The sequence below is a fragment of the Paraphaeosphaeria sporulosa genome (assembly GCF_001642045.1).
Source record: "Paraphaeosphaeria sporulosa strain AP3s5-JAC2a unplaced genomic scaffold CC84scaffold_2, whole genome shotgun sequence".
Lineage (NCBI taxonomy): Eukaryota > Fungi > Ascomycota > Dothideomycetes > Pleosporales > Didymosphaeriaceae > Paraphaeosphaeria > Paraphaeosphaeria sporulosa.
In genome coordinates, this window is record NW_017253361.1 from 4,314,539 (window position 1) to 4,338,438 (window position 23,900).

General features: G+C 54.1%; 9 protein-coding genes across 9 annotated transcripts; 8 read left to right on the top strand and 1 right to left on the bottom strand.

Moving 5' to 3' along the window:
* Positions 1-274: 274 nt before the first annotated feature.
* CC84DRAFT_1082641 (ribonuclease H-like protein) lies at positions 275-1,336 on the top strand (the record flags this gene model as incomplete). Its single annotated transcript, XM_018173990.1, has 2 exons — positions 275-464; positions 510-1,336. 2 exons carry the CDS (start codon positions 275-277, stop codon positions 1,334-1,336), a joined length of 1,017 nt encoding a protein of 338 aa, XP_018041195.1.
* Positions 1,337-2,022: 686 nt separating this feature from the next.
* On the top strand, positions 2,023-2,481 carry CC84DRAFT_1069019 (uncharacterized protein; the record flags this gene model as incomplete). Its single annotated transcript, XM_018173656.1, has 1 exon — positions 2,023-2,481. A coding segment is annotated over one exon (459 nt), but the record flags the coding sequence as incomplete, so codon positions are not given.
* A 2,373-nt stretch (positions 2,482-4,854) lies between these two features.
* On the top strand, positions 4,855-6,489 carry CC84DRAFT_1256582 (uncharacterized protein; the record flags this gene model as incomplete). The annotated part of the gene is made up of 2 exons (XM_018184637.1): positions 4,855-5,001; positions 6,058-6,489. 2 exons carry the CDS (start codon positions 4,855-4,857, stop codon positions 6,487-6,489), a joined length of 579 nt encoding a protein of 192 aa, XP_018041197.1.
* Positions 6,490-7,045: 556 nt separating this feature from the next.
* Positions 7,046-8,089, bottom strand: CC84DRAFT_496119 (ER lumen protein retaining receptor 2). Its single transcript, XM_018186526.1, has 5 exons — positions 7,968-8,089; positions 7,815-7,873; positions 7,485-7,763; positions 7,176-7,432; positions 7,046-7,127 (listed from the first exon to the last, which is right to left on the bottom strand). The coding sequence occupies exons 1-5, from the start codon at positions 7,990-7,992 to the stop codon at positions 7,091-7,093; spliced, it is 657 nt and encodes a 218-aa protein (XP_018041198.1). The 5' UTR covers positions 7,993-8,089; the 3' UTR covers positions 7,046-7,090.
* Positions 8,090-8,217: 128 nt separating this feature from the next.
* CC84DRAFT_1139689 (uncharacterized protein) lies at positions 8,218-10,740 on the top strand. Its single transcript, XM_018176249.1, has 3 exons — positions 8,218-9,026; positions 9,078-9,191; positions 9,247-10,740. The coding sequence occupies exons 1-3, from the start codon at positions 8,431-8,433 to the stop codon at positions 10,685-10,687; spliced, it is 2,151 nt and encodes a 716-aa protein (XP_018041199.1). The 5' UTR covers positions 8,218-8,430; the 3' UTR covers positions 10,688-10,740.
* Positions 10,741-11,252: 512 nt separating this feature from the next.
* On the top strand, positions 11,253-15,696 carry CC84DRAFT_1184747 (uncharacterized protein; the record flags this gene model as incomplete). Its single annotated transcript, XM_018180771.1, has 2 exons — positions 11,253-15,443; positions 15,493-15,696. The coding sequence occupies 2 exons, from the start codon at positions 11,253-11,255 to the stop codon at positions 15,694-15,696; spliced, it is 4,395 nt and encodes a 1,464-aa protein (XP_018041200.1).
* Positions 15,697-16,730: 1,034 nt separating this feature from the next.
* On the top strand, positions 16,731-17,809 carry CC84DRAFT_1161677 (uncharacterized protein). The gene is made up of 2 exons (XM_018177803.1): positions 16,731-17,104; positions 17,152-17,809. The coding sequence occupies exons 1-2, from the start codon at positions 17,020-17,022 to the stop codon at positions 17,556-17,558; spliced, it is 492 nt and encodes a 163-aa protein (XP_018041201.1). The 5' UTR covers positions 16,731-17,019; the 3' UTR covers positions 17,559-17,809.
* Positions 17,810-18,267: 458 nt separating this feature from the next.
* CC84DRAFT_1113457 (uncharacterized protein) lies at positions 18,268-20,281 on the top strand. Its single transcript, XM_018175356.1, has 2 exons — positions 18,268-18,841; positions 18,916-20,281. Exons 1-2 carry the CDS (start codon positions 18,649-18,651, stop codon positions 19,920-19,922), a joined length of 1,200 nt encoding a protein of 399 aa, XP_018041202.1. The 5' UTR covers positions 18,268-18,648; the 3' UTR covers positions 19,923-20,281.
* Positions 20,282-21,261: 980 nt separating this feature from the next.
* CC84DRAFT_1194137 (NAD(P)-binding protein) lies at positions 21,262-22,944 on the top strand. The gene is made up of 2 exons (XM_018181338.1): positions 21,262-22,399; positions 22,450-22,944. The coding sequence occupies exons 1-2, from the start codon at positions 21,634-21,636 to the stop codon at positions 22,749-22,751; spliced, it is 1,068 nt and encodes a 355-aa protein (XP_018041203.1). The 5' UTR covers positions 21,262-21,633; the 3' UTR covers positions 22,752-22,944.
* Positions 22,945-23,900: the final 956 nt, after the last annotated feature.

The window sequence follows — 23,900 nt, forward strand, 5'->3', positions numbered from 1 at the left end:
GAAGACAGCAGGATGAGCGTCTGCTACACGGCGTTCGCTTCGTGCTAGAGCTGCACTATACGCGAAAGTCTCACGCTAGTCTCTGGTTGGCTTAATGGCACCGGAGACGGTCCACCGGGTCCACGACGCGTCGCGTCTCCAAGCCAGCAGCACCGTACGAAGGACGCCATTAGCACTATCAGCGTTTTCGAGTTTTTTTCGACACATCGCCACAATCCCAGCTACAAATTCCTTCAGGCCGGCAGAGATGACTGACTCGCACGAGGAACTCCAGATGGACACTCAGGAGATTGAGCTCGAAACTCCGGTGTCAAACGTGTTCAGTGCGCCCTCCGTCTACAGGCCTGACGTGCTGGCTGGCAAATCCTACTCCCATTTTTCGCCCATCCCATCGCAAATCGCAGATGACATGACAAGAGAGGTGGTTCTGGGTGTCGATGAAGCTGGCCGTGGACCAGTGCTGGGTATGTAGCTTGTTCTTTCGCTCTATCCGTTGCTTATAGCCGCAGGTCCGATGGTCTACGCACTCCTCTACCTGCCTCTTGAGCTACAGCAGAGTCTTTTAGCTGAAACACACCATTTCGACGACTCCAAAGTCCTGACTCCGGAAGTTCGCTCTAACTTGATGCGGAAACTTTGCACGAGGGAAACAGACCTTCATGCGGCATGTGGCTGGGCAACCCGCTTGATGTCCGCTCGTGACATCTCCGCCAACATGCTGGCGCCCTCGCAGTACAATCTGAACGCTCAAGCCATGGACGCAACAATAGATCTGATCAAAGAGGTCATGGCCATGGGAGTCAATGTCAAGGAGATATACATCGACACCATTGGCAGGCCAGAAGTGTACCAAAAGAAGCTCGAGATGATATGGCCCACAGTGCGCATCACAGTGGCCAAAAAGGCCGACAGTTTGTATCCCGTTGTGAGCGCCGCTTCGGTGTGCGCCAAAGTTACCCGGGATGCAGCGCTCGATGCGTGCTATGAGCCTTATCAGGTTGCCGCGGACAACGCTGCCGTCAAAGACAAGTCAAATGGTGAAGGCGTAGTCGCATGGGGATCGGGCTACCCGTCTGATGTCCGCACCACCACGTGGCTGAAGCAGAACATGGATCCCGTGTTCGGTTGGGGCAACGAGTGCCGATTTTCGTGGGGCACAGCCAAAGAACTCCTAGAGGGCAAGAACGCGGACGTCAAGGTAGACTGGCCTGTGGACGACGACGGAAATGGCGATATGCGCATGACGGATTTCTTCGCGTCGAGGAACGAGGCGGGGGGAGACGAACTCGTTGATTGGTTTGGTAAGCGAGTCACGGAGGAAATGGAAGTCTTCTAGAAGCACGTCTCGACAACCTGACACCTCTCTACATCACTCGCATCCTTTAGCGATGGCTCAGCGACAAATCCAGAATAAGCCAAGGTTGATCAATGCAGCTCACCGAGCCTTGCGAGAGTTCATTGGGGTAGAATGGGTAAGATGACGGTGTAGGAGCGGACGTGCATGTCCACGGAATCCGGTCGTTCAGTTAGTCACCGGGCTACTCCCGATGGTCTACATACTCCGACGCTATGACCACCCCAACGCCAACGCCATCCCCAGAGCACATTTGTTCAACAGGCGGTTTACGAGGCCGGGAAATAAGAGTTCCTTGCAGGACGATCACCTTTAAATGATATAACCTCCCCTGCGCTGCTGACCCTGCAGCTAACAAGGTACATCAACTTTCGATTTACTCCATACTCTTCGGCCTTCGTTTGACGCGTGCATCTACGAGTCTAGCCTTAGCGACACTACCGCGGTGGTTCGTTTGGTATTTCTAGTCGTAGTCCTCGTCCTAGCCTCGCACTTTCTCCACAAGGACGGCCTACGATTACGGCCTTACACAGCCTCGCGGTGTCGTGGCCTTTCCGCTTTCGATCGTCAGCGACCTGCATCCCGGCCCATATAATACTACACGACACAAGTCCACGTAGCTACACTTCTTGAAGATACCTTACTATCCTTGCTACGAAACGACCACCATGTGTATCATTATACCGATCGACCACACACCATGCGACCACACCATCGCTATATGGCAACATTGTGCAAATGCACCGCGCTCAGTTTTTGGTCACAAGCCATGCTCTCACATTCGGCAACACGGTCGCCCTATCATAACTAGAAAGATGTGTCACAACTGCGGCGGACCCAGATTCTTTGCTCGAAGAGGAGGCTTGGCTGCGCGCGGCAGTGGTAGTGGCTTCTCGATGCTGAGCCAGGTTAAGGAGGACCTGAACGAACAATACGACTCCGGCTACCAAAGCGACTTGATACCCGAGGCGGAAGACGAGGCTGACGACGACGATCTTTCGCTGTCGCCGCGACAATCAGCGGTGTTGACACAAAGATGGAGGGATATCTCAAGACAACGTTCGTCAAACATTCCTCGGTCCTCCGGCCAAAAGTCTAACTGGCGGCCGAACCTCAAGCGTGATCTCAGCGAGAGTTCATCTGATTCCTCGATTCCTCCCTTACGTCGTTCATCAATTATTTCCACTCGCCAGGTGCCTCACAGTGACGCGAAGAAGTTCAACAACACTTTGGCTCCGATCATACGCATTCCATCTCCTCCGCGGAAGGGATCGACTCTATTGCATCCATCCTCGCCATTACAGGAACCATTCGAGCCTCTCCCGCGCGCCTCTGTCTCTTCATTCCAAGACCTTACACCACCAGCCACACCTCCCTCGCACCCGGATGCACCGAAGCGACAGAGTTCGACGTTGCTTCATCCTTCATCTCCCCAAGTCGGTCCTGCAGCTGATGGCCCTGAAGAACTTGGTTTCCCTTTCACATTTTCGCTTCCAGCACCCGCCACTTCCGCGCCAATTCCGACATCTGCGCCTCGCCGGCCTGATGCTCCATCTCGCAAGAACAGCACACTTCTCCATCCCTCTCCACCGAACGATGAGACCACCGATCCGTTCCCCGTTCTGGCCAAAACAGTAATCAGCCTTCCGCCCACACCTCAAGCGACGCCGACACTGGGATGCTTCAAGCGGTGCCCCTCCGTACGCTCGAACCTGTCCGAGGACGACTGGGAAGAGCCGCTACACTCATCCCACTCCGACGCAGAATATGATTCCGACGACGACCAGTCCGTGGACGCCGACACGAAGTCCGCTCACCGCATCTCTCTCAAGGTGGCGCATCTAGGCCGCGCAGCCCGGGCAAGCAGGATTTCCTTCCACGGAAACCAGCTGCGCATACTGCAAGATCAATACTAGCACCTACAAGACCCTGCAGCGGAAACGCAGAAGTTGGGCGAGTGTGGGAGCCAACGTTGGACTACGCGGCGATACGCGAGGCTGATTGCCGAATGCAGCGCGTGGTGTGCATTGACCGGGGCTACGGGATGCAGGGACTGCGCAAGCCTCAAGGATGAACCCCGAGATGCGCCTGCGCCTCAGAAAAGTGGCCGACCTCCCAGAAGAAGATTGGTGGCACGCTTCAGGTGGCCACGAGTTTATTGTTTTTCTATTGAAAATTAGCATAGCAGAGGCGTTTCCAGATTAGTCTTTCAGCATAGCATTACAACAGTGTAGGCGCTTTCGGTATTTGTTTAGCATCTTCACAGGCCTGTACATACATTTGCAATCTAGGCCATGCTGCAATTTCCTCAATTTTCCATATTCTCCGTGACATGTTTCTCACCTCTAAGCGCGATAACCCCCACATGAACGAACACACTGCCATAGCCTAACCGCATGGGGATCAACTGCAAGCGCGAGCCACCCTCAACACCACCTAGGCACAACTGCGACCCACGCCAACAGCATACCCTCCCACCCCGCAAATTGTAAAGTCTAACAGTCACCAACATTCCACGGCGTTCTGTTCAGATGCAGGGTCTGAATGTCGGCACGAACTGATGCAGGGTCCTGCGCCGCATGCGAGGTGATTGTTGCGAGCAAAGTGGCGCGGGTGCAACGGGCGTGGAGAAGCGCGATATGCGGGCCTCTGAGTCGGAAACACGCGGAGGTTCTAGTCGGTGATTGTTTGACTGGTGGAAGTCAGAGTGTGCGGTGTGCTGCTCCCCACCATCGTAAAAGCAAATTCGCAATCATTATATTGCTACAGCGAGTGTAATGCTATTGGTAAGCACTCAAGGCAAACTATTCGAACAGAGCGGAAGGCTACATTACAAAGGCGCAGCTAGTGTCTATGTTGTCCAGGGGGTTCATTGGACAATGGCAGCTTATGGATCAGAGCGGTTTGAGGTGCCACAGCACGCGATAATTCGAGTAACGACTTTGTTCACTAATATAGCAGTATCTTGCTTACATCTACCTGCGGTGGTGCAAGGTTCGAATGTACGACATGCGTCGTTCTCCTTTCGGTGTAGGTCAAGACCTGGTCTGCAAGCTCTCAAACTTGTACGTAGCCCATCGGCACCCAAACCAACTAGGCGACAGCTTCGGCTTGTTACTGATCGATAGAACAATGTATTTTTACGCTATCTTCCTCAGCTTATTGCCTGCCATCAACTTCGTACTATGTGAAACAACCAACGGCACAAGTAGCCCCGCCACTACTAACCTGAGGGACCAAATCTAGGAAAATCATATTTGGAAACTCCTAATCTCCAGCGAAACTGACAAGCTCAAATGTCCCAGCAAAGGCCTACTGCAGACAGATCATAACGGATGTAACTTCCCATAGCTGTGAGACGCTCTGTGGCAACGGCACAATCCCATCCAAATTACCCAGAAGTGGCCCAGATTTAACAAAAGTCAGCTGGCACAATCTAACGGGCAGCAAATGTCGCAATACGACCATGATGTAAAGAGATACGAAACGAGGCTAAAACAATGCCGTTGCTTAATATACGAAGTGCCCTCAATGGTACCGCTGTATGCGGAGGCGCGGGCAAGGAAGCGCAAGAGATGGGCCACGCGAAGAGCTACAAGTGCTCCGAGATCCCAGATACGACTAAGAAATGGGAAAGCCTTCCCCATGTATTTACGCCTATTGGCTGGGATAAGTATCACTGACTGAAAGCTTCTGTTGAGAACTGCAGAGGGCAAGGTGAATATGCGGGGCCCATCACGACAGATCTCGAGGCGCCTGATAGGAGAGATGAGTATCTTTGCGCTTAAGGCCTGTTCAGTGGATTCCGAGAAGACATTGGCCTATGTTCTCGTCCAAGTGGGATGAGCTGTCAAAACTAAGAGGACCTACTAATATCAGTTGAAGCCTATTGTACAACAGTCGAGAGGGCTACCACTTACCAATGTAGACCTATTGGTAGCCCATTCCATAAGTCCAGATGCCGCACATAGCCCTAGTACCTTAAGATTGCCCGAGTCAGGCAATTCGCTCAAATACGTGGCTCACATTCATGCTAAGTTTCCCAAACCGGCCGCAAAACACATCGCACCCCACGAAGTCGCAGTTACTCGTCGTTTTCTTGCCGAGCTCGAGGATATACGCTATCGCCAAAGTCAGTCAGCCCTTTCACTTGACACGAGACCTCGCACATACCTCGGAAGTACTCCACCAAAGTGTCATTAACCGGGAGGTTAGCACGTGCGGCAACCTCTGGCGGAATGCGGAACTCGTCTTGGACGTCCTCGGTCATACACTATAGCTCGTCCATACGCGAGCAGAGCTCCGCGTCGGTCTTGTGGCAGAACGGCTCCCCCTCCGCGCTCGGGTCCAGCTGCTCGAGCTCTGGGATCTTGGCGTTGAGGGCGGCAGTGCAGATGTCGCAGACCTGGGTGGCAGGCGTGGGGATGGTGCGGTGGCGCAATCAAAGCGGGTCACCGTGGAGCGATATTTGGTGTAGTCCTTGACGGTGTCTTTGGTTGTTAACATGGTGGAAGATGGCATGCGTCTGATCTACACTATGGAAATTGTACTCCAATCATCCACTATCAACTTCACTCGCCATTCCCGCCTGGGCCCGAGCCCGAGACGGGGCGCTTGCGGTCGAGTCGACGATACTCCACGCCACAGGTTTCCTCTCCCATCCCAAGACCTTCACCATCGTGAGCACGATCTACTGATACCAGGCCACACTTGCCCGCTTCCGCGCCCGCGGCGAGAAACATGTACGCGACATTGCCGACCTGAAGGCCAGCGTGAACGACCTCGATGACCAACTTGCGAACGCGTACACTCTCGGCTTGACATGTCTTAACGAGCTCACCGAGACCCTCGAGAGGGTGAACAAGAAGCTCGACGCGGCATACGCTGAGGTTCAGGTCTACTACATGTCCATCATGACCCTTCGAACGGGACGGGACCTGCTGCAAGGGTATAGTAGCGAGGAGATGCTGCCAGCGTTCTTTCCAGCTCCTTTGAATGCGGGTGCGGATACGGATGAGATTGTCGAGACGATGTGTCGAGATGAGCCTGTATGTTTGATAGTAATACCAGAATTAGGGTTCAACGTAATTGTGGTTTCTACTGAGCAGGTACTTGTCTATCATGGTCATTCATAAGTGGAGCTTGTCGACCTCGTCTGGGAAGTCACTCCACTTCCTCCAGGTGCCCCTTCCGTGAGGTCTACACCCGATCGAATGGTATGAAGAATGTGTTAGCAGGCATCGAGATGATTGAAATAGTATCTTCCTACCGGACGACCGTTCTTTGCACGTCGTCGAGTAGAATTGGAGAACTTCAGGCAGGATAAGCTCGATTAGCATCGGACGGAGCATTAGATGCAAAAAGAGTCTAGAGTGCCACAAGCTTACACATCCGTGGATGTCATTGAATAGAAATACAACTGCAGGCCATGGTATATCCACCCATTCGAGGACGCAGTGTCCTCACAAACGCCCGACAATCTACCCTACCCTCAACATAGACTCTTTTGCGTTTGCCGTGCGCCAGAACGCCTGCACCTTCCGTAGCCGGATAATGGAACTCGTAATACATGGGGCGCTATTCGAAACTGACCGCATAGCCCGATCATACAGCACGAGAGTAATTGTAGTATATGAATGCGGGTAGCTCCCGCCAGGCACCACGTATCATGGCGGTCCCGCCTGCCTCGTTCCCGTCGCTCGAATTCACAAGAAATGCTGGGGAGACTCCGGTCGCCTACACCGGCAGGTTGAACTTCTTGCCTTGAATGACCCTGATCTCGCATTAGCAATCATACCTCCCCACTTCGGTAAAGACGCACTTTGTGTAGTAGATCCAGAAGAAGTCAGAGTAGAGGATAGTCTGGACAATGCCTGCAATAACGGCGATGGGGTCCCAGAAGCGCGGGACCTCGAAGAAGTACCGGTAGATCCAGTTAGGGATATACAAGGCACGGTAAGCACCGAGAGCGAACAGGTAGTGGGTGGTGATGGTTTCCGCCTCGCCTGTCCTTTGGAGCATAAAGAGCTGCGGGAGGATAGCGACAGATTCGAGCCAAATGGAGAAAGCCCAGAGGATCTGTGCCACAGTCAATTTCAGCCCATACCTTCCTGACAGTTCTTACACCTACCTCTGTAAAGTTGTACTTGTACGGGAACAGAATCGCCAAAATCGCGCTGGCCCCGATGAGGTATTGCACCTTGAAGGTGTCGAGATTCGGGTCGTGGGTGGGTTTGTAATCGTTGAGCATGAGGTAGACGGTGTACGAGGCCGTGCTGATGAAGATGATTTTGAAGATGGTGTTGTAGAGCGACTTGGGCTCGTAGAAGGTCCAAAGAAGGTCGACGTATCGGGTAATGTATACGATGAGGTACAGGAACTGTGATTTGAACGAGATGCCGGACGCGCTCTGTTGTTGTTAGGCTCCGTTCTCGGGATCGGCGGGGGTTCATGGGCGTACGCTCGACGACTTCATCTTCTGGAGCAATATCAAAATGGACAGGAGATGGGAAAGATCCCCTGTAATGCCACAGTCAGTATGCGCTTCCAATTCCCCCATGCGATTTCCATGCCACGAGGAGCCATTGCGGCTTGTTCGAGCAGCAGAACGCACCTAGTAACCTGAACAGATTCATCATGGTGGCGCGCGATCCTTTCGCTCAGTTTCGTGCACAATGCGGGGGTGCCTGTAGAGCAATGTGGTAGTGAGAGGACGTAGAAGACTCGAAATGAAATGACACGTTTGGAGCTCGGAGGACGCTGCGCGTAAGGCGAGCGGGATCCTTGCAGCGCCAAGAAAGACCCCTGTCCGTAGCCGCGACCCCAACGTCACTGCCGCATACTATCTGTACCACGCAGAGACGCAAATGTCAGCAGTACCAAATAGTAGAACGAACTTGATCTCACTTCTTGTCTTGCAGCCATTCCTTGGGGTGTTAATAATTCCCAAATGCTACGGAAGCCCTGCTCGACCTGAGGCGTGACTTCCGCGGGGATGGTTCACGCACGTTGCGGGTGATCGTTGTCGCTTGTTCTGTCCACGTCTCAAGAGCGTCGCGCGCTCCAGAGAGCTTGACATGGCCTATTTAGCCGGCTGGAAAGACATTCTCAGGCCTATTCGGGATGGATACCGTCACTTTTTTCCTACTCCAGACACAGGCCCCACACCCGAAGAACGCGAGAAGCAGCGTCGACTCGATCAGCTCAAGGGCTTCACGTACTTTGACACTTTCGATCAACTAGTTGCCTGGACTGAAGCTGACTCGGATCCAATTCAGAAGGCCAATACACCACTACTAGCCCGTCCGCCTCCTGTCGGTGAAAGTGGAGTACAGAACGCAAACGTTCTAATCTGTCATGACTACTCAGGGAATTACCATGATTACGAGTCTGCAACTGCAATCGGTCTCGATGAGGAAGCCTATTGTTGTCAATACCTCCAATATGTAGAGTCGTTCATTTACTTTTCGCACAAACTTGTCTGCGTACCCCCACCATCGTGGATCAACACGTTGCATAGGAATGGCGTCAAGGCGTTTGGAACTCTCCTCATTGAAATGCAGACTAGAGACACAGAGAGCCTATTGCGCTCTACCACAAGAATGGAGAACGGGCAAGAAAGGAAAGACTTTCCACTGGCGAAGCGACTCTCTGATATCGCAAGTCATTACGGGTGAGTCGCGTTGGACGCATCGTTGGTTTATGGCTGACAACATGTACTTAGCTTTGATGGCTGGTTGATCAATATTGAAAAACCGTTTCCTCAGAATAATCTAGAGCTGGATCCGTTTCTCCGCCAACTCAAAGAATTGATCGGCGTCAATAAAGAGCTGATATGGTTCGTACATCTACATGTCAAGACATCTTCCTTTTCTGATCGAACGCTCTTCTAGGTACGATGCCCTCACCAAAGACAACAGGATATCTTATCAGAATGGGTTGAATGACAAGAACATCATTTTCGCGGCCACTTGTGGCGCTGTGCTCACCAATTACTGCTGGACAGAAGCCAATGCTTCAGCATCGAAAGATGTCGCATCGAAGCACAGTCTGCCAATTGACAAGGTGTACTTTGGCGTTGATGTGTGGGCGCAAAATACGGTGGACTTTGGGCTTCCCCGGACGACGTACCCAGAACTCAAAGGCGGAGGGACTAATACAGGAATCGCAGTCAGCAAACTCGCCGAAATGGGGCTTTCTGCAGGTGTCTTTGGCCCGGCATGGTCTTTCGAACACTTCCCAGGTCATGGCAGGGAGGCTGAGCGTGCTATGTGGGAAGGTAAAGCTCTCTGGGATGGAGCAACATGCTCTTGCAGAGGCGAAGCCAGCTTCTGCCATCCAACCAATATGGACGAGGCCATCACAAGATCTGCTACACAGTATCCTGCAGGCTCGGAGAGATTCTTCTACACTGACTTTAGTAGAGCATTTGCAATACACGATGAGAGGGAAGCCCAGCGGTTATACGACGGCAAGAACATGCATTCACAGCTGGGATCACAGTCTTTACTGCCAAATTTGGCACCCGCACGTGCATATAATGGTCAGACTCTTATCGATGCCGTAGTCAAGATTGGGAGATTCAGCCACCTTTCAGAAAATGTCGAACCACTGTTATCTGTACGTGGTGCGAGTCACAACTCCGATCTAGCAAGCAAAGACCAAATCTTCGAGCGCGATTTGCCACTTTTCAAGCTCAATATGCCAGCAGACGGTTCGTTGCGACTCTATATAAGTTGCGATTCACTGGGATGCTCGAGTGTTTACCTGAAGTTCTCCAGCGGTATCAAGTTCGTTCCGATTAGAGGCTCTGATCTTCAGAAGCTCATAACGCTGGAATGTACTGTTAAGCCTGATCAGATTTCCTATGAGAATGTTAGACTCCAAGAGCTGGGTGTACGAGTCCGCTCACGCGGTTTCCGGAAGCCGGGAGACTCCTTCCTCAATATCTACAAGATCAGCATTGTGCCGCATTCTCATCCAGATCTGGGACAAAAGTACTCGATTGGGAATGCGCAAATTGAAAAGCGAGGGCAAGACGACACTGAACATTGGCGACTGCTTTGGACATATACGAACACTCTGGGCGACGATGAGAAATCCGCACTTGCGAGATCCGAGATACCATATAGTAAAGTCACTGGGCCTTTCTCCTACTTTGCAATGCAGATAGACGGCGTAGATCTGGGTAGAGCATATGCGCTGGAGCATGTGCTTCCCAATGCTTTCGTCGAGAGCTTAGAGGGAGGCTTTAAGGTTGTATTGATTGGCGTAGGGTTTGATGGTAAGGAAATTTCTCGCTTAGAACAAGAATGCGTGCTTCCATTGGCATGAAAGCTACGAGAAACATTCTCTGTTGATTTCAAGGGTTGCCTGCTCCGACAAGGGGAGGATGATAGGGTAACATCACTTTTCACCGCCATGGGTGATAAATTGCACGCTATAAGAAAAACTCTCATATACATTAAGTAGATCGTCGTGGAGTCAAGACATCATGTCGTTATCCCACGTCCAAGCAAACGAGCCATGGGCGGGATTGAGTCACGTGGCGCAACTGCCTCGCGGGCTGAGCTTCGTCACACCTTCCCGCATCCAGCTAAGACGGTCCGCTGTTGAAGACGCGCCAACTCCGCAGGTCTTCCTCGTTGTCAATTCATTCGCAGGCGAGCGTCCAGCGTCTCTGCTCTACAATCAGCCTGTTCGTTGGCTTCTATCCATAGAGTAGCGCTCGGTGTAGCTGGTAAGTGACACGCAATTACAGAGGCTGGGCTGGGGCTGCCGCACGCGAATTTTGGGCTCGCATCGCAGCGTCATCGCCAACACAGCTCTCTCTCACCTACAAACGCCTCTCACCTTCACCTTTCTAACATCACCCAGTTCTTTCTTTTTCTCCTTCACCATGGCAGATCTGCAAGATTTGCTTGCCCTGCTCCACGGCCAGGGCTCAGCTGGCAACAGTGCTCCTCCGCAACACCCGCCGCACGGTTATCAACAACCCTCCGTATCGTCACCTATCTTTTCGCCATCGCCTGGCGGACCGCAGCCGCATCACCAATCCGCGATTATGTCGCCCAATTCCTCCGCCGCGAACACGCCAGGTCCTGAACAGGCTGGCGTGTCGCAGCAGACACCGCAACAACAGTCGACGCAGCTGCTGAACCTGCTGCGCTTTAATTCGCAGCCCAGCGTTGCGCAACCGAGGCGCCCATCGCAGAACATGCAGTCGTTGGATACGCCGCCCGCTCACGGCCGTGCTGTCTCAGCCTCTGATCTGGTAGCGGGCTTCACGGGCGGCAAATCGCCGCAGGCGCCTGCCAGCGCCGCGTCACTCGCTGCTCGACCAGAGCCGGCGTCTGCATCGAGCCAGCACCAGCAACAGGACCTGCTGATGCGCTTATTGAACCCGAAGCCTGCTCAGAGCGATACTCACTCCTCACGAGCTTCAGCTGCAGCTTTCTCTCCCCCGCCTGTCGCACCGCAGCCAGAAACGGCTGTCAACGACGTGGCTCGAGACTTGGCTGCCGCCGCTGCAACTCTTGAGACAGCCCTTGAGAACCTCCCTACGGATCCGACCGCGGCTTCGTCTGCTGCTTCTCCGATGAGGGTTTTCGGATCCGAGGGACCGGGCCAGTCCCAATTTGAGCCGGAACCCACTCGCTCTAACGACGCTCCGCGCTTCACCTATCGCAACCCTTTCGAACAATTGGAAGCTGCCAGTCCCCGAAACAGGACTCCAGTTCCCGAAGCCCTAAAGGCTCCTGCGCCCGCCCCCAAGATGGAGATACTGAAGCACAAGCATGGCTTGGATGGATCTGCATCTGCCAGTAGTGGCGAGGAACGACCTCAATCGCAACACAAGCACCGGAAGTTGTCACCAGCCAATGCTCCCCACGAAACCGTCGCCGAGGCTGTCAGTGAGTTGGGTGAGCAAATTGGCAAGGAGATTGAGGAGACACTTGAGGCCCAGGCTGCGAAGGAGCTTGCCCGCATGCCGGCTGAGGAAGTCGAGGAGATCGAAGAGGCTATTATTGAAACTGCTTCGGAGATCAAGAAAGAGCTGGATGATGAAGCTAATTTCAAGGCACTAGAGAAGGAGGTCTCGAAGCCGATTGCCGCGTCGCTGAAGCAAGTTGCGAACGACATTGCCCAGGGTGATGTTGCCGACAGCTGGGAGAGTGCCGAGGACAGTCCATCAAAGGAAGAAGATCAGACGGTAATAGTCTATCGCTTCCCTATGCGCGCGTTCGCCTCCATCACCGTTCAAGATTTGCAGAAGCCGCGTATTCTCTTTTCGCCAGATCTCGTTATGGATGTCGCTAGGCTCAAGAAGGAGTTCGACCAGATCGACCGCTCTCTTGTAACAGCAAGCAAGAATTTCATCGTATATGCCATCGTCAAGAAGGGCGGCTTCCGGATCATCCGCCAGGAGAACGGTGACTATCGCCAGGTCTTCGAACACCACCAGGAGCGTCTTTTCAATGTCGCCCTTTGTGTCGGGGGCGAGGACTCGTCTCAGCAGTCTGTTGAGAGTGTTCTTGGCATAGGAGTCAATGGCACTGTTTTCTGGGCTTCAGTCAACCCTGTGCGCGACAGCGACTTCGACGAACTAGACAAGACCGGCCTTGTCCTCCCACCCTCGCCTTCCCAAGATGATAACACATCTGGTGGACAGTTGAAGACCCGGGCGAAGCCATCATCGCGCCACCCCGAATTCTTCGCCATCGGCCGCGGCAAGGCTATCCATATTATTTGGCCTCGTGTCGCCGATGGTTTCCTGCGTAGCAACTCGCGCATCGTTCACACCGAGAAGTACTACAAGGAGCGCTCGCTTAAGATTCTCACTGGTAAGGCCGGGAAGGATTTCACGTTCAGCGAAGATGACACTGTTATCGTTTCCTTGGACAAGGCCGGACGCATGCGCTTCTGGGATATTCGGCCACTCATTGACCCCGTGGTCGCTACACCAGAACATGAGAAATCAGTCGAGGTCTCCGAAACTATGCTTGAATTCCATACCACGTCAGCAAATGCCAAGTCATGGCCAACCTCTGTGTTCTTCTTCGACAAGGACAAGCCTTTTAACAAGGGGATTGCTCTGCGATACGTTATGGTTGGTATGAAGCAAAATCACGCCTTCCAGCTGTGGGATTTGGGTCTGGGCAAGGCTGTTCAAGAGATCAACCTGCCCCACGAGAAAGAGTCCGATGCTATTTGCAGCGTCGGCTTCCACCCCAAGACCGGCATCATGGCTGTTGCCCACCCGACGCGCAACTCCATCTTCTTCGTTCACGTGTCTTGCCCGCGCTACAACCTGCCGGTCATGAATCAAGCCACGTACATTTCACGCATCGTGAATAAGAGCAGTGACAGGGGCCAGCAACTTCCTCCGGTCAACGCAACGGCCATCATGACCAGCATTACGGAATATTCATTCTCCTCGAAGGGCCAGATCCGTAGCCTCCACATGCTTAACGAGCCTGCTGGACCGACTGACGTCGACGATCCGGACAACACTGCTTTGTTCGAACTTTATGTGATGCACTCCAAGGGTGTGTGCACGTTGCGTATCCGACGAAGCGACTTGGGCTGGAAGAAGGAAGGCGAGCCTATGCATCCCAAAGAGGCCCAAGATGAGGGTGTGATCAGCATAGCTCCTTTGAAGCCAGCAGCACCTCCTGTGGATGACTCTGTGACTAGCGGTGACACGCCAGGTCCGAAGTCTGTGTCCGATCGGTCTGCTCGCGAGACCCTTAAGAAGGAAAGCAGCGCTGCCTCCCGCCAATCCATGACCCCCGAGGCTGCTATGCGCGCATCTACCTTGGCCAAGGTGGAGAGCAAGCAGGACGCTGCTCGGGCTGCCATCATCAACGGCAGCGAGAAATCAGAGAAGAAAAAGAAGAAGCGCGCAACGGTCGAGTCGGCCTCGCAGGTGTCTACCTCTTCCCGGGTGCCGCCACCTCCTTCGTATGCTCAAGCTGCCCAGAGCACCCCGTCGACAAAGTCGCCAGCTGCGCCCGAGTCTACTGAGCCCAGCTCCTCGAAGGCTTCTGATACTGAGATTCCTGAGTGGGCCAAGAAGCTTGTTGGTCAACTGCCGCAGCAGTCGCCTGCCGCTACATTTGACTCAAAGAAGCTCGGAGAAGCTGTTCAGGCAGAGATCAGCAAGAGTTTGTCGCAATACACCGATTCAGTGTCTAAGCGCCTCGATGATGAGAGGCGCGCCGCCAAAGCTCAGAACAGTGCGAACCAGGAAGCTGTGCTCCGTTTGGTATCTAGTACGCTTTCAGAGAATGTGGAAGGGCAGATCCGTAAGATGGTCGATCAAAACATGCGCGAGGTTTTGTTGCCCAGCTTGTTGACACAGACCAACTCCACCCTCGAGAAGAACCTAGGCAACACAGTCAAAGCCCATCTTGGTCCGCAGCTCTCCAAAGAGGTTCCCGAGGCGGTTTCACGCACCTTGAAGAGCCCGCAGATTTTCCAGTCGCTTTCCGATCAGATCTCGAAGAAGGTTGCAATTAGCCTCGAGCAGACAATCACAGCAGGTGTCGGTGCCGTAATCACCCCTGCTCTCGCGAACGTCACCAATGCTGTCGAGAATAAGCTCAATGAGCAGGTTCGGCATGCGCAGATCCAGCACCAGAATGATTTGAACAAGATTCACCAATTGACAGAGACTGTGCAAACCTGTCTTCAAACCATCCAGGCAATGGCGGCATCTCAAGCTGAGCTTCAGAACCAAGTCAATACTCTGCAGCAGCACATTAAGGGCATGTCGCAAGTCACACAAGTGGCCCCGGCTGCTCCCCCGGCTGCAAAGCAGAGGACTGCGGAGGAGATTGAAGCCCAGGACATCTTCGATCTTCTTAGCGCGCAGAAGTACGAGCAGGCCACGATGCAATGGGTGCAATCCCCCAACTCTAATGAGCTGTTCGACAATGTATTCATCAAGTGCAACCCGGGCTACCTTGGCCAGATCTCGCCGCTTCTGATTCTCTCGACCGGTGCCGTGGTCACAACTTCCCTCCAGGAGAATCTTGTGGAGCGGCTTGCTTGGCTTGATACTGTGCTCAGAAACATCGATCCTAACGTAAGCAACGTTGCTCTGCATCCTTTTCCAGCGCTAACCATGCTCGCAGGATCCTGAAGTTCATGACGTTGTCCCCAAGATTATGGAGGTTATCAAGGAGCGTCTTACACACGCCTACATGCGCCTAAACGAGAGCTCTCCTGGCGACGCCTCACTCCGTCGCATCGCCGGTCTGGTCAAGCGTGTGGGTGATCTTGTTCCTCGACCCAGTTATCCTAGCTCCCACGTAGGCTCTTATGTGTCTCGTTCATAAGCGCTACGGTCTCCTGCTCGAGCTCTGCGTTCTCAGGCATGGGGCGACGCTGAGAATGCGACGTCCCCACGTCGCCATGTTCGAATCCGACCTAGCACAGCCACTCGACGCTTTGGATCCAATGTACATTATCTCCCACGTTCGGGCTGCATTTCCTTGGAGCCTTGACTTTCTGGGTCTGGAACGGCGCGTCGGGATAACAGCGAATAGATGAGGGTATGCGGATCATGGCTTCGACGGTGTGGAATACCGTCGTCCGAGCACACTTTCTTTCTCCTTTTTCTTTTTCTTCGGTTCTCAACGTGGTGACATTTGTGCATAAACCTGGCGGACGTTGATCTGGCTCGGTTCTTGGTGATATATGGCCGGCGCTTCGGGGTCTTGAGGTGCTGGAATGCTCGCTGGATGTTGACGCGCGCTGACCCTGTTATTGAAGAGACCCGGGTTCCACGATCAGTATTGAATCCAGGGATTCAGGGTATGCATTCAAAGTTAAGAGGTGGACTTTAGGCATACCAGCATCCTGTATCCACCGCGATCTCTGGGATTGCTTGCATGTGTAAGATACGAAAAGCGAGCATGGCAATTTTTGTAGCAAATCAAATTTCCGAGCACTGTTTTGGTGCGACCTCCTAATGAACCATGAATATATTGATTCTCGGATCCCCGCCTCCTGTGGTTGTGCACGACTCGACGGCGATCTATCGATAGGCGACCACTCCTGCTCCCACTCGCTTCATTTTGCGCCACTTAGTCGTAGAGTGGTCGACCAGCGTGCAAAAACATGCGTTGCGTCTGCCCTCTGTTACAGATTGCAGTACCAGCCCTGCAACAGGCTCGCCGCAGATACAAGCCGCCGACCAATGAGCATTGCTTGGCCGCTAAAGCGCAACCCTGTCGCACGTCTGAGGTTGAAACGCGAACGTGTGCTAGACCAGTTACACTCCCTGCGAACTCTCCACCGCATGGAAGACTTGACTTTTCCCGTCGGTGCACGCGTGGATTTCTTGATGTGGCGGCTATTTTGGGGAAAATGGGACGTAGCAGCGTGCTCTGGGCGCATGGACTTGGAGCGGCTTAATATGGAGGGGGTGCGTCGTTGCTGGCCTTGGGAAAGAACGTTTCGTTGACACTGTACATTTTTTCAACGCTCCTTTGAAGGAAGACTCTTTGTGGGCTTGTTGATTGAGTTCGCGTTCGCTCTTTACAGACGGGTTATTGAAGAGATTGGGATTTTACGGAGACGCTGCACGTCACTGGGCAAACTGCACTACTACGACCACGACCACAATCATTCTGGAATAAGAAAGAGAACAAGTCACCATGGTCAACTTTGGCAAAATCATCCTCGGCGCGCGAGCCCTCCAGGCGCTCCTGTCTGTCGTCGTCCTCGGCCTCATGGCCTACGGTCCGTCTTCCCCCTCCCCCTGCACATTCGCCCCTAACATCTCTCAGTCGCCTCCTGGTGGTCCTCCCACTGGCGCGCCATGTCGCCCGTCGAAGTAAACTTCATGGTCTTCAGCCCGGTGTGGTCGCTCCTCGCGCTGGCAGCTCTCGTCGTCGTCCCCATGAAGTTCTCCTCCCTCGCCGCCTCCTCGCCCGGCAAGTTTGGCCTGCTCGCCCTCGAGATTCTGACCATGCTGTACTGGTTCGGCGGATTCATTGCGCTGGCACTGTTCCTTAGGGATCGCATCTGCTTTGGCGCTGTGTGCGATGTCGCCAAGGCGGGGACGGCGCTGAGCGCGGTGAACTGGCTGGTATGGATGGGGAGCGTGGTGTTGAGCGCGGTGATGGTATTCAAGAGAGAGACGATTGCGCCGATGCTGAAGGAGCCAAAGGTTGAGATGCACCAGGGTGTTTAGAGGAAGGGTTCGAGAGCGGATGTCATGATGGGGTGCAAAGGGAAAGTGCGGCTGGCCGTCGAGACTGGCGCTCAATGATGGCCACGCGAGGGAATTCACAGCTTTGGGATCACGAACGGCGCGCTTCTACAGGTGGATGGGCTTGGCTAGGGACGGTGCTTAATTGGGCGTTTCTTGTTACATTCTTTTTCAGGGCAGCGTACACTTGAATGTTGTTTACTACTTTCCAAATATCATAGGGCCAATGAATCGTAATGGCTCGATTTCAGGCGACGAGCTGCGTTCTGTTACGTGCCAATGCGATGCCTATGTGATGGTGTGCGGTGCCTGACGCGGCCTGGGGCGATGAAACTGTGGAGAGACTCGAGGTGCCTGATGATGCGCGCAAGCGACGTCCGCTACTGTTGCAGCGGGTAATCCTTCTGCTTGTAGGAGGGGACACTCGCGCCAGGCAGCTGAGAGACAGGAAATCTTTACGTAGGTGCCTTCTCTTGCGTGAACAGCGTGCATCTGGCCACTGCCATGGGCAAAAGCGAATGTGAAGGGCGGAACCGCAATGCCAGTGTCGGCTAGCTCCTTCCCCAGACGATGGTCCGAAAATAGCTTGGGTTAGGTAAGAGGCGCCACTTTGCTCATTCGTGCGTGGTGGTGGCTCACTCGTTGCTGGCGCCGCACGGAATGAAGGCTTTCCGCCTGGGCTGGGCCTCAGGTCAGCACTTTGGGCTATGCAGACATTTGTAACAGCTTATCTCGAGATCAAAACTGCCCAATCGGGCACACGCACGCGAAGAGGGTCCAGACGGTTTAGGTTGATGGTCTCGGTGCCGGGGCCTGGGACTGGGGCAGCGCAAAGCGGGCTGCGGGACTATCGGCGGAGCACGACCGCGACCGCGTGAGCCTCCACGAGCACACCATATCTTTGAAACGGCCGCCAGCCCGCGCTTCCTCTGCTCTTTTGCCAGCGTCCCCTACCTTTTGCCCTCCACATCCATTGCCATCGCCTTGCTCAGCGCGCGCTCGTGGTTGAAACGCGCTACAACCGGCAACTGCGCTGCACCGAGCTATCGTCTGTCTACACGCAGCTCACAACATGTCCAGGACGTCCGTCTTCACGACTTGTACCCCGCTGCCCGCGGGACTCACAAGACAGAGCGTGCTCGACATGTACCACGCCCACACCGAGATGATCGAGCTGAACCCGCTCGTCATCGAGCGCTTCAAGTGCAAGGCCCCAAGCTATGCGCCCGCAGAGGAGCACCATGCCACGTGGTACACGATCAAAGGTACATTGCAGCTTCCTCTCTTTCCCTTGGTTGGCGTTTTCTGCATCCGGATGTGCATACTGACCGAGACACAGACAAAGTTAACTACCTTCCCGGTGGTCTCGCTTCGTCCTCCGTCTCCTACCACGCCTGCTTCCACGACCTCCCCGATGGCCTACAGACACACGTTTACGCGCCGCTTGGCCTTGATATCCGCGCGAAATGGACGGTCGGCGGTTCACTACCAGGCGAGCCGAAGGCTCCCGCCGAGATGGGCATCGGTGCGCCGCGCGAAGGGCTCTACATCCGTGAGGACGTGCGCATGAAGTGTAACATCATGATGATGGGTTTTGTGAAGAAGACGTTCAAGGAGAGCCATTCCACAATGGTCGACCGTCTGGTTGAAAAGGCGCATGTGCTAGAGAGCCGACAGGCCAACGAGCGACTAAATGCGCTGAAGAACCTAGCACCAGGCGAGCGCATGGGCCACGGGAGCATATTCATTGCCCCTCCGCCAGGATATGGGGAAGAGCGGAAAAGCTACAACTATGACGATAAGCCGCTACCTCAGCCCCGAGAAAGTGTATATTCGGATGGAAGCGCGAGGAGCTCCCCAGGACTGTCCCAGGCCAGCACGTTGACCAGCCAGAGCGAGTTCCCTCAGAAATCTCCACAGTTTCACTATCAGATGCAGCGCCAACGATCCCAGACGCAGTCGCAGGCCGAATCATACAACCCATACCAAGACCAGCGCGGTTCGCTCGCGCCCTCGCAGTGGAAACCCGGTCATTCGCATTCACATTCGCAAGACTGTAACCACACTTCCGGTCCTCAATTTAGCGTCGGTCAGCAACCAAGCCCGGGCCAGCCAGACCCGCAAGCGCAGACTCTACCTAGCCTCTCCTATCTCCCCTCCACCGTGTACAACCCGCACGCAAGCAACGCCCGCGACTCGCAATACCAAGCCTACCAGCCCCCGCGCTCTGCCGAATACCTGCACCCGCCGCCCGCCGAGCTGCCCGCACACATGCAGGACTCACCCACGCTACCGCGCAATCTGCGCGACGACCGCGATAAGCATCTCGCTGAGCTGCCTGCCTGAGCGAAAGAGACCCGTTAACGACGTCATGTATGTTCTGATTTGATTTGCTGTATATATTGAATGTGATTGTACCTTTTGAGGGGACTTTGTGCTGGCACGGCCGTTTTGAAGGATGGATCTTGGGATTGGGGGAATGAATCGTTTCATTTGTAGATACCCGCGCTGGGCTCGCAGTCAACTTGTCACGTACACTGAGAGAAGGAGTATTGGAGCTTTTGGAATGGATATTCGGTGCTAAGCTGGTGTAGAGAATTTGGAATATGTGTTGCTTTTCATCTACCAACCCCTGAATGTACACGGTATAGCTCGATACCTCCGATGCCAACCGATCCTGGTTCCAGAACTATCGAGAATCAACGTGCACCTGTCTCAGGGATGAATATCCGCTGTAGCCACTCAAGACCTATCTCATTTGAGGTCCATCCATTCTTAGAGGTTGTATAGAGCCAGCCAGGAACTAAGGCTGGGAACCAGGTACTTTGTAGGCTCTGTCCTTTGAAGATGACTGCGCAGCGTAGTTTCTGGCCTACTGCTGATACGCTCTCAATCATAGAGACCCACTCGCGATTTTCTGGTGATCGATTATAAGCCTTCTTTTTCTGCCTACTAGAGTACTCTAGAGTTGGCACATACCCCTAAAGCAAGCCCTGTCTCATCCATATTCCAGGTATCCTCAACGCGTATATTTAGACGCACTCTAGTCCTCTCAAAGAGCTCTAGAAAGGCGCGTACCTGCTCTGGAATAGCTGTATCAGCTCTCTAAGCATCTCGCTTTCTACCAATAATAGAGGCGATTCGTGGCTGGCGCTTGATAAAGTGGGATACCCAGAGCTTGCCGATAGGCCGAGTATCGCCATTCATGCGTAGGATTCGATTGGCCATTTCTCGGACGCGAACGTGTGAGGGAGGGCAGGCACGTGCGTCTTCATCGAGGATCCAGTCTACTAGAAAGTCCTCCTGCGCAGGAGTCAATCGCTGCTGGTGCTGATGGCTGAGTGCGCTGTTTGACGCGCCACCAAGTCGGCCTTGTGGGGTAGATCGAGGGATGTGGTAAGCCTTTGCAACAGCGCGTAGACTAGGATAAACACCTGCGTTATAATCGCTGATAGCTGCTTGTATAGGATATCGCGTGTTTTGTGCAGGTGTCGCGTTCTGCCAAGGTGGCCGGCATCTATATGCGCTAGCTTAGTACCAAGCCTGGGTAGTCATAAGAATATTTGCACGGCAATTTCAACAGCTCTTATGCCTAGCGGCTCAGATAGACCGGGGGAAACTTGATCCATGCTGAGATGGACGTTGCTGAAGAGCGTTCTCTGTCAACTCTCCGTCGTGGTGGTTTCCCCAGGTAATCTGCGGGCTAGCCCCTCCTCGGTTAGTTCCTCACCCGCTCTCTATAGATTTGTGGGGAAGGGCCACTCCTGCACCCCGGTCGACCCATTGCCATCTTACGGATTATGCTCACATCCATATCAGACTCCTTGTAGACCACAATGACAAGCGCATGCTCGTACTGTTTGACACGATGTTACGGCTACAACTGCCGAGGCACAGCAACAAGGCCAGGGGTCTGCACCCCCTCACCTTGGACCTCGTTGCCCCTCTTGGCCTATCTCGGATCCGCGCCGCGCATGCATATAAACACGAGGACCGCCGCTACTCCTGATTGCGATGAGCTTGCTACGCAAGTCGGCCTGGCACGGATTGCTCCACTATGTCTGCTCGTCAGGGGCTATCGAACCTCGCGTCGCTGTCCGTCTCACATGTCGCGCTGAATCCTGTTGTTACCGGAGCTCTCCTCTGGGTTCTGACCAAAGGACCTGCAAGTGTGCGTGACCGTCTCATCAACTCTGTCTCTGCACTGCGCAACCCGGACACACGCGCTCGTGTGACGAAACTACTTCGATGGTTGCTCGCCCTAGGGGTGGTCAGGACTGTCAACACAAAGCTGAACCAACTCGCGCTCAATGCTTATAGGACGAACAGCGAGAAGAAGAGATGGAAATGGAACGAAGAAGTCGCCGTCGTGACCGGGGGGTGCAGCGGCATTGGAATGCTGACCGTGAAGCGACTACTCCTCAAAGGCGTCAAGGTTGCGATTCTGGATATCCAGCAGCTGCCGCCGGCCCTGCAAGGCTACGCCGGCATCAGTTTCTTCGCCTGCGATATCGCGGACCCTGGAGCTGTCGCCAGTACTGCCGAGAAAGTCAGAGCTACGATGGGATCACCTTCAATTCTCGTGAATAATGCTGGCATCACCCACCCTCATACGATCCTCAAGACCTCACCTGAGTATTTGCGGAAGATTTTCGACGTCAACTTGCTCAGTAACTGGTATACTATCCAAGCGTTCCTTCCGGATATGATCAAGAAAAACAAAGGCCATATCGTAACAGTGGCCAGCATGGCGTCATACTGGAGCGTTGGGGGGATGGTAGACTATTGCGCGACCAAAGCTGCTGTGTTGTGCTTGCACGAAGGTCATACACCTACTTCCTCTTCCTTAAACCCATCACTCACAGGTTCACAGGGCTTATACAGGAGGTCAGACAGAAGCACGAGGCCCCGAACATTCTTTTCACTTCAGTGCATCCCAACTTCGTCCGGACTCCTTTGGCTGACCCATATGCCGCTAAACTGAAGGGAGTGGACTTGTTGGAACCTGCCGAAGTAGCAGACGCAATAGCCGGGCAAGTATTGGGGTGCGCAGGGGGACAGATATACCTACCTTCTAGTGCACACCGGGCTACTCTAGTTCGCGGATGGCCTAACTGGCTGCAAGAGCTTCTCAGAACCAGGTTGGCTAGAACCATGCTATCCGGTACGGATTGAAGGCTGCTTTGCTGCCTGTGGGAACGGCGTCTGGGTGTGACTATGCACGTACTTGGTTAGGATCATTGATCATCGACGCGTAGTGTTGTATTTTAGAAAGCACAGTGTCGTCTGCCGGGCGCAGAACAAGCTGTGTGGCAGACTGTATATCAATGCTCAGGTGCACGGCAGCTGCAGTCAGCGCGCCCACAGCTGAAGAGTGAGACGCCCACGCAATCACGTAAAGTAACTCACCATATTGAATGGATTCCCCTTGCTTATGTGAAGCACGAGCTTCTTCACGCTCTTAGCCTTGTGTGCGGCGCAAAGACCCACGCGGCGCACCATATGCTGTGCAATCTAGAGCACGAGATAGTGTGCCGATATTCACTCCACAACCTATACCCCGGACCCGAGCGGGTGGATTCAACCAAAGAGATGAAGAGCTACCGAACACAGGGATCGCAAGGTCCCGACTCCGACCCAGTCAGCAGTGCATGATGCGCACCAGGAACTCAAATCCATAGCCTCTTTCAGCTAAGCGCAGCGACGTCGGTTTCTGGCTATGTCACGGGCACAGCTCGTGTTCGGACCGGGCGCAGGCGTCGCGGAAGAGATGTGGAAGGAGAACAATGAACTGGCTACGGCGACGATAGTCGTTGAAAGGGCGCTCTCAGCCGCATGCTGATCGGAAGGCGCGCCTCTTTGTTGGCGGCTTTCCGCGTTCTTTGCTGGCAAGGAGGCGGGCGAGAGGCGAGAGTCGTGCCGAGGGGCGATCCGGGTCTAACGGCTGGGAGGCACCAACGCCAAAAGGCCAGCCCACAATCGGCCAAGTGTGGCTCTTTTTGCCGCCTCTGAGTCGTCGCCGAGCGGCGAACTCATCGTCACCGAACGCCTCGCCTTGAAATTGCGGAGTCGATGGCGGAAAAAGAGGGCGCCTAGCATGTCACCCGCCGTACGTCCTCGGTACCACTGTGCCTCACACATCACCTGCTTTTCCCATAAACTCCCCGCGCCCCCTCCGTGGTCTCGCTCCCTTTTTGCACCGAGTCGACTGTTGGGAGCCATAAAATGTTTTTGGCATCCAAGCACGCTACGCCACGCTAGCAACCTCGGCCTCCTCGAGGCTGGCACTGAACCGCATCATGCCGACGATTCGAATATCACGAG